The sequence below is a fragment of the Caenorhabditis elegans genome, chromosome X, assembly GCF_000002985.6.
Source record: "Caenorhabditis elegans chromosome X".
NCBI classification, from domain to species: Eukaryota; Metazoa; Nematoda; class Chromadorea; order Rhabditida; family Rhabditidae; genus Caenorhabditis; species Caenorhabditis elegans.
The window spans coordinates 17,391,657-17,399,724 of record NC_003284.9 but is presented as its reverse complement, the minus strand read 5'-3'; the positions used below and the strand labels follow the sequence as shown (position 1 = coordinate 17,399,724).

At 36.0% G+C, this 8,068-nt stretch overlaps 3 protein-coding genes across 3 annotated transcripts; 1 reads left to right on the top strand and 2 right to left on the bottom strand.

Moving 5' to 3' along the window:
* Positions 1 to 367: 367 nt before the first annotated feature.
* F11C7.7 (Venom protein) lies at positions 368 to 1,120 on the bottom strand. The gene is made up of 2 exons (NM_171819.5): positions 889 to 1,120; positions 368 to 593 (listed from the first exon to the last, which is right to left on the bottom strand). Exons 1-2 carry the CDS (start codon positions 1,095 to 1,097, stop codon positions 458 to 460), a joined length of 345 nt encoding a protein of 114 aa, NP_741952.1. The 5' UTR covers positions 1,098 to 1,120; the 3' UTR covers positions 368 to 457.
* An 806-nt stretch (positions 1,121 to 1,926) lies between these two features.
* F11C7.2 (ShKT domain-containing protein) lies at positions 1,927 to 2,911 on the bottom strand. The gene is made up of 4 exons (NM_078420.7): positions 2,796 to 2,911; positions 2,680 to 2,750; positions 2,438 to 2,599; positions 1,927 to 2,090 (listed from the first exon to the last, which is right to left on the bottom strand). Exons 1-4 carry the CDS (start codon positions 2,886 to 2,888, stop codon positions 1,958 to 1,960), a joined length of 459 nt encoding a protein of 152 aa, NP_510821.1. The 5' UTR covers positions 2,889 to 2,911; the 3' UTR covers positions 1,927 to 1,957.
* Positions 2,912 to 3,168: 257 nt separating this feature from the next.
* vap-1 (SCP domain-containing protein) lies at positions 3,169 to 5,786 on the top strand. Its single transcript, NM_001029382.3, has 8 exons — positions 3,169 to 3,324; positions 3,664 to 3,809; positions 3,855 to 4,091; positions 4,139 to 4,224; positions 4,560 to 4,854; positions 4,901 to 5,050; positions 5,100 to 5,287; positions 5,620 to 5,786. The coding sequence occupies exons 1-8, from the start codon at positions 3,267 to 3,269 to the stop codon at positions 5,732 to 5,734; spliced, it is 1,275 nt and encodes a 424-aa protein (NP_001024553.1). The 5' UTR covers positions 3,169 to 3,266; the 3' UTR covers positions 5,735 to 5,786.
* Positions 5,787 to 8,068: the final 2,282 nt, after the last annotated feature.

The window sequence follows — 8,068 nt, the reverse complement described above, 5'->3', positions numbered from 1 at the left end:
CTGATCTTTGAAGGTCACGAGTTCAAGTCCGGCCTAGTCCCCTCAGGTTTGCTCAGCCTGGAGATTGTTGAGTATTCATTGGGTCTTCCATCAAACCCAATGTCTTATGTCGATGGACGAAACAAAAATCGAAAGGGCTATTCTAGAGTTTAACTCCACTCCCAAAAAAAAATTGTTTTTTACGCTTTCGCGCGTTGTTGTTATTCTTGAAAACTCGGCATTTACTTGCAGCCCAACTTTAAATCTTGGCAAACATTTTTTCGGGTTATTCGAATGAAGAATGGTTCAAACAAAAACCGAAAAAAAAATTTGCGCTTTCGCAAACTAGGTTTCACATGTGATCACGTTATTTTTGTTAGTTGAATTTAATGAATTCGTTTTTATTTTAAATTCTGAACAATATGCAACAATTCTGATAGCTCCTATACATACTACACATTGGTAGACAAGTTGCATTTCAAACGAGAGCACAGTAAAAGCGTCTATTCGGGATATCTACAGTCTTCTTATAGGTATGTGGACAGCATGAGGGGCTTGGAGCCATGCAAATATTGTCGGAGGAACTGCACGGTTGGGATTCGGTTCCATCTCCACTGAAAATTAATGTCGGTCTTGCAGAGAAAAAATTAAAGCCGAGGTAATATGTCACCGGTTAACTACTCATTTAAGGAAAGAAGTTTTTTTTAAATGTTTATTGAACATTAATATTTTCAAAATGTCGAATTATTTTTTGGTAATTGAACTGAAAAAAAAGTTTTTTTGCATCCTGGCAGTATGTAATGATTTATAGAAAGTTTCCAAAAAAATCAAGTTTTATTGTACATACGTAAAAGGGCTTGCCTTCTATTTAAAATTCATCTCGTGTTATTTACTAGAAAGAACACTCACGAGCAAGTAACGTCTGCACATCCGCTAATGGGACCACAAAGTCTGCTCCGAGTCTGAGTTCCACAGAAACCACAATCGCTGTCACAAATGCTCCATTCACTCCAATCTCCATAACTCGAGTCACAAGCTGCTCTCTTTAAACGACCATCACCAAGACACACATCAACGACAAGTGAAAATACAGTAACCAAAGCAAAACACAACTTCATATTGAACAGGCTGATCGGTTTCGGATTGATTTCCTAAATGTATTCACCCCAGTTTTCCTTTTATAGGATTCCGTAATCTGTGCAATAAAACAACTTAACCTCACATTTGTAAAGATTATCCATATTTGGTTACGATTTACTACTTGGTTTTTGAAGGACTCGTGATATTTGCAGATTACTAAATGTTGTATTGTATAAAAGGACGTCGTGCAATGTGTCAGTATTTAGATTTATGATTGCGTTTTGCGTTTTTTCTCAATAAAAAGAACTTCCTGTTTTTTACCGTAAGCACATAGTAACTTCACGTATTTGCATTATTATACATTTATACATTCTTGAAGCTTACGAGCTTTTTGGCAATAGACCCAGGTCACATCTAACTTCTTGTGTCGCTGCGTGCAAAATCAACAAAATTCAGAACTAAATTTTCAGATGCAAATTTTCAGATTTAGAGACAGTTTGGGCAGAATTTCATTTTAAACTCGTACTCTCCGTATCAGTTGCTTTGATTCATATATTTTTAAAGTCCTTTGGAAAAACAAAAATACTCCCTAGTAAGGCAGACACTACTGAGACACATTGATCAAGTTCTTCTATAAAAAGTTTAATAAGACTTTTGAGTACTGAATATGTGATTTTAACATTCAATTTGAGAATTCCTACTAAAACTTCCGAATTTTCCGAATTTTAAAATCATTTTTCACATTCAAAATAACGTTTAATATAGAAAATAAAGTTGAATTTTTAGTTGAAAATTTAGTCTCTTACCTCTTTTTTACTTATTCAGAAGAAACATGCGTGTTTTTCATAACATCTCTAAAAAGGAAACAAGAGTAAAGATTTTATTCGCGAAATTGGGATTAATCAAGTCCGCAATAAAAGCGTTTCGTTGGAATATCAACTTTCTTCTTGTATCCATTGCAGCACGACGGGCTTGGTGCAAGGCAGACCTTGTCTGTATCACTGCATGGCTCTGATTCGTTGTCATCTCCTCTGAAATTATGAATATATATTAAAAATTGTTGATAAAATTGTGAATTAAGAAAAATGGAAACTTTAGTTTCTTGAAAAAATGTATTTCGTTGCGGAGGAAGAAAAACCGTCAACTATAGCTTTTCGACAATTTTTTTGTTTGCATTGAAATTGATTATCACCATAGAATTGATTAAAATCATTTGTCACTTGTTGTCTTGCTTTAAAAAAATGGTTATTAATTTTCCTACTGGTCGTTCTCCTCCTTTAAATGTTAAAGTGTTTCTTTCAGAGAAGCAATAGTTTTTGGTTTTCTCTTCAGAAAACTTTAAGATGGACTCGAACAGAATAGATTCTACAAAACGTACGTGCAAAGTGCAAGTGGGCACTCAGGAAGGAGTTCGCATGTTCTGGTACGTGCGTGCGTTCCGCAGAAACCACACTCATTATCGCATGCAGCCCATTCTTCCCACTCTCCCCATTCTGCTTCAAGTGGGCAGTTACAGATCTCTTTCTCGAGACGGTCTCCTCTGAAATTATAAATGTGAAGTATTAGTATTGTATTGTTCTCTTGATGCAGAAATAATGCTGTAACAACTTAAGTTCTTACGTGCATCCACTCATATCCGCTCCTGGGATACACACACGACTGCGCCCACGGTAAGTGGCTCCCGGACAATTCTAAATTTCAAGTAGTTCTTTAACACAATAAATTACATTACCTACCACACAAGTATCTGCCCACGCTCCCCAATCAGTCCATGTTCCTGCTAGGGCGGTAGTGGCAAGGAAAGTCAGAAATATCACAACGCTTTTCATGTTCCAAACTAATTCAGAATGGCAGATTTCAGAGTTGCATCAAGTTTAAATTCTGAGCAGTACTCGTGTTGGTAATCCGGATCAATTTGTACAAAAATCGAATAAAACAAACCCTACTTGTGGGTTCAATTGTGCAGGATTAAATCGCCGGCACGTGTCAAAAAGTAACGGCCAAAACCCGAGATTATTCGAGATTATTCAGGTGAATGCACGTACCAAAAACGATAATCTGATTGAATTGCACACAAAAATTTGTGAGTTGAGTATAAAGATTACACACATAATCTTGAATAGTGTTTGGTCATATAGTTCGCGATCAAGAGTTTAGAACATTTGTTATATAAATATCGTGTCGCAGGCGTGCGTTCATTTTCACAGATGGCGGTATTAGCAGTGGTACTACTTCTAGCATGCCTGGAGAGAGCGGTTGCACAGAGTGAGTTAATTAACAATAGTAAAAAATAGAATATGGGACATGTAATACATATTCCACTTTCATTCTTGTGATCACGGTTGCCATGCAGTTCGCTAGTCGACACTTTTGGCAGTGAAAAATTTGGGAGACACAGATATTTCAGATTTTCTGTTAGATTTTTTTAACGTATAAATCTAAGTCTGGTTGTGTCACTTAAAAAATTATAGTCTTCAAAAGTCATTAAGATCAGTAATATTGAAAAAAAAACGTTGTGGTAGAATGGCGTTTATAGTTCCGGATTTCCAATTTATGAGATTTTTACATAGTACCACCCTTTCTTACAAAAAAGTATAATTACAGCGTTCGGCTGCTCTAACACCAAGATCAATGACCAGGCTCGTAAGATGTTCTATGATGCTCACAATGATGCAAGACGAAGCATGGCTAAAGGGCTTGAGCCAAACAAGTGCGGACTCTTATCTGGTGGAAAGAATGTTTATGAATTGGTAAGTTCATTCTATAAAGGTTTCAACGAAACTGTCAGTTTTTAGAATTGGGATTGCGAGATGGAAGCAAAAGCTCAGGAATGGGCAGACGGATGTCCCAGCTCTTTCCAGACATTTGATCCAACATGGGGGCAGAACTACGCGACGTACATGGGATCGATTGCTGATCCGCTTCCATACGCTTCCATGGCTGTTAATGGGTGGTGGTCGGAAATTAGAACCGTAGGACTTACGGATCCTGATAACAAGTACACTAACAGTGCAATGTTCCGATTTGCTAATGTAATTTTTTATGTGCTAGAATAAGCAGAAGTAGTTCTGAATTTCAGATGGCAAATGGTAAAGCTTCAGCTTTTGGATGTGCATACGCGTTGTGCGCAGGAAAACTATCCATCAATTGCATTTACAACAAGATGTAAGAGTTTCTTAAATGTAGTAATGTCGCTCTAGAACTATTTCTCTGTGAATATTGAAGAGCCACAAAATTTGGAAGTGTGGTTTTATGACTTGCAATGTCTTTAACTTTCCGTGTGTTTTTTATGATTGGCAATACAAGAGAGATAACGTCAAATTTGCGCCGTTTTTTTCTTAGGTCTTTGAAGCTTTATCTTTACGAAGTTATAACATCATTTCACTTCATACACATATAATTATTATTAAAAAGCAATCAACAATTTGAAAAACAAATTCGCAAACTTAGTTTTTAATTCAATCAAGTCAGAAGAAAAACCCTGTACTTTTTTCATTCAGAGGATACATGACCAATGCTATCATTTATGAAAAAGGAGATGCCTGTACCAGTGACGCTGAATGCACCACCTACTCAGACTCACAATGCAAAAACGGTCTTTGCTATAAGGCACCTCAAGCTCCAGTCGTTGAGACTTTCACAATGTGCCCTTCGGTCACGGACCAGTCGGATCAGGCGCGTCAAAACTTCTTGGACACCCATAACAAATTGCGTACAAGCCTTGCCAAGGGACTTGAAGCTGATGGAATTGCCGCTGGAGCATTTGCACCAATGGCCAAGCAAATGCCAAAACTGGTAGTGTGCTCATTAGGATTAATTAATAAATTGTATTGATTTTCAGAAATACAGCTGCACAGTTGAAGCAAACGCCAGAACATGGGCAAAAGGATGCCTTTACCAGCATTCAACAAGCGCACAGAGACCAGGACTCGGTGAAAATCTTTATATGATCAGCATTAACAACATGCCTAAAATTCAAACCGCGGAGGACGTAAGTACTAAAAAATTTGAAGATCCAAGCAAGCATATGCTAATTTCAGTCCTCAAAGGCTTGGTGGTCCGAGTTGAAAGACTTCGGAGTCGGTTCTGACAACATTCTGACCCAAGCAGTTTTTGATCGTGGCGTTGGACATTACACACAAATGGCATGGGAAGGAACTACTGAAATTGGATGTTTTGTGGAGAATTGTCCAACATTCACTTATTCCGTATGCCAATATGGTCCAGCGTAAGTTTATTGCCTCGAAATTGAAAAGCCGTAAAGGGTGGTAAATGAACGGGGTTACAGTTGACTAAGGCGTAGTAAAAAACAGAAGGGTGTTGAAAACTATCAGGCAGTGTACCTTTACTCGACGTGGGTAATGGGGCTGTGCGTTATTTTCCGAAAAAAGAAACACAAAAACCAACATCAAATTTTAACTGATAGCCTTGGGCCAATTTCTTGCTGCAAATTGTTTTTTTGAACTTCAAAAGTTTCATGAAAAATTCTCCTTAAAAATTGGTTGTTTTTAGGCTAAAAACTCAGTTTTTTTTCTTAAAATAATTTTTCGATATTTTCAGCGGAAACTACATGAACCAACTAATCTATACCAAGGGCTCACCATGCACAGCTGACGCCGATTGCCCAGGAACCCAGACATGCAGTGTCGCTGAAGCATTATGTGTTATCCCTTAGTAAATTTTCTATGCAACTCTTTGAAAGTCATAATAAATATGCAAAAATTACTTTTGGAAGTTTCTTCGCGTTTGCTGTGCATCTCCAAAATAGACACACGCGTGTCAAATGTCGCTTTTTGTTGGTTTTTCCATGTTTTACATTTTCCCATTGCATTTCTTTTTTGGCATTTCACTTGTTTGCTTATCAGTTGATAATATTGTTGTTTGACAAGCCCTATGTGTTCAGTTCGTTTTGAAAAACAAATATGAAAGTATTTTTAATATTAAAAATTGTACCAACGTGGAGTAGGAAATTATGTTGCTCGCTTTTAATCAAGAAAAAATTGGTGATTTTTGTAAATTTTCTTATAATTTCGAATGTGAATTTATATTTAGGTAGGTGAAAAGTTGAAACTGATTTGCATGTTTTTGTTGGCAATATTTTTAGTGCTTCTAGCAAAATAAACTTTGTAAACTGCCTAAAAAAGGTCACATAACTTTTTGAATTCGAAACATTAATTGCTTTCATTCGTTCATTAATGATCGTATTCAATAGCTTGATTGGATTAATATTTGATTTGAAATGTTACAATTTTTGAAGTTTCTAATACTTCAGCTGAGCATATTTCTAATTTTCAACCAAAACGCCTAGTTTTTCTTAATTTCCTTAAAATTTTAATACCACTTTTTACCAGAATGAGGTTCTTTGTGAATAAATTATATTTCCATTCACATTTTTTAATGACTCAGACGAGACCTGTAAAATTAACTTTTGACCTACGATTCCAGGTGGACGCGCACGCGTTTCACATTTCGGAGAATGGATGTCCAACACGCCGTCTCATAGTTTTTTCCACTTCGTCATTTTCACATTTCTTTCTCCTTTTTTTTGTGGATTTTTTTTTCAATTTTAAATTAAGTTATTTTCGATTTCAGTAAAAATGTCGGTTCTGAAACGTTCTATCCCTATTGAAAAGTAAATTACAGAGAAAACCCATTATAGAGGATAAGATATTTTGTAAAACTTTTGAGTTTTCATAAATACAAAAATTAGTATACAAAAAACAAAATGACTTTTTTGAATGTTTTTGTTTCTTTTTTCTTCAGAAATTTCATACAGAGTTCGAAAACTGTTTTAAGTTCAAGTTTTGCAAACATTTTATGAAATTTAGTTAACCAATTGCTCTAATTGTTCCTAGTCAAAATGTATACACTGCAAATTCCATCGGTTCAGCAATACTTTCATTTTATTCCGTTCACGATCCTTTCTGTCGCTGCAGTTACTTCAAAACTTTATATTCCTCCTCTTTTGCACGACCAGTTTTCAAATCAATGCGCACTAGTAAAAATCGATAAAGACTTCTTTTTTCTTGATTTCCGATGGTCTCAGAAATTGACCTTCCTTTGTTTCCAAGCGACGCCGGTCACACTTTACACTTTCTTCTCATTTATTATTTTTTCTTTTTTTCAAATTTCGTTTCGAAATTGAGAACTTGAAAAATTGAAAACAAAAAGTGTCAATATGAAAAAAAAGTCGGCAGGAATAGAAGAAATGCGTTACTTAATTTTCTCTTCGCATCATTTCATTAGTACTTGGCAAACACCCCTGCTATAGTGTGATGACCGCCGCGAGGCACAACGGCATGCAAGTGCGCTCTATTGAGACAAGTGATGCGGCGGGACTCTCTCCATTCTCCCCATTCTATCCCTTCTTCGCAGGAGTTCGTAGTAAAGTTTCTAACACACTCGACATTGTTTTGTTCTTGTTTCCACTAGTTTTAATGATGATTTTACTATCATTTTGCAGTTTTCGTTCTCTTTTTTTGTTGCTAAACTTTTATTTGCATAGTTTATTTTATGTCAAAAGTGGGCAAATACAAAAAATAATTTCTATAAAAGGTCGATATTAATCACTAGATGACTAATACTGGAACGGAAAGTTGAGAAAAGTTAAAATTACCGGGAGAAAAGATAATTCCTTATCACACTACTCTAGTCTAATTTCCAGCCATTCGCCAACATATGTTGGTTTTTCAAAACAAGCCCCCGCCCACCACAGATGTCGTTTTGCAAGAAGACAAAGGTGCGATAGACTTGCCTTTATTGATTTTTTATTGCCATATGTATTGGGTTTCCGAGCAATTTTATATTTTACTGTGAGCCGGGTTTGACGTGTCGTATTGTCGTTGAGTTTCTGTTTTTGATAGGCTCATGGAAAAATGTGTATTTTCTTCCAGTTCTCTTGAAAATTTTTTTGTCTGGAATTTTCGTACTTTTTTGTACTTGGCGTTTATTTTCATTCCAATTTTGAAACTTTCAGATTTTTTATCTTTGCCTTTTCTCTCAGCTTACT

What these genes read in the sequence shown, in the direction of transcription:
- F11C7.7 (NM_171819.5), bottom strand. Translation starts at nt 1,097, where the DNA reads ATGAAGTTGTGTTTTGCTTTGGTTACTGTATTTTCACTTGTCGTTGAT. An exon ending in TGTGCAGACGTTACTTGCTC is followed by an intron (nt 594 to 888) that starts GTGAGTGTTCTT and finishes ATTAATTTTCAG; the next exon opens with TGGAGATGGAACCGAATCCC.
- F11C7.2 (NM_078420.7), bottom strand. Translation starts at nt 2,888, where the DNA reads ATGAAAAGCGTTGTGATATTTCTGACTTTCCTTGCCACTACCGCCCTA. An exon ending in CGTGGGCAGATACTTGTGTG is followed by an intron (nt 2,751 to 2,795) that starts GTAGGTAATGTA and finishes CTTGAAATTTAG; the next exon opens with AATTGTCCGGGAGCCACTTA. An exon ending in GCGGATATGAGTGGATGCAC is followed by an intron (nt 2,600 to 2,679) that starts GTAAGAACTTAA and finishes TTATAATTTCAG; the next exon opens with AGGAGACCGTCTCGAGAAAG.
- vap-1 (NM_001029382.3), top strand. Translation starts at nt 3,267, where the DNA reads ATGGCGGTATTAGCAGTGGTACTACTTCTAGCATGCCTGGAGAGAGCG. An exon ending in CAATGTTCCGATTTGCTAAT is followed by an intron (nt 4,092 to 4,138) that starts GTAATTTTTTAT and finishes TCTGAATTTCAG; the next exon opens with ATGGCAAATGGTAAAGCTTC. An exon ending in GTATGCCAATATGGTCCAGC is followed by an intron (nt 5,288 to 5,619) that starts GTAAGTTTATTG and finishes CGATATTTTCAG; the next exon opens with CGGAAACTACATGAACCAAC.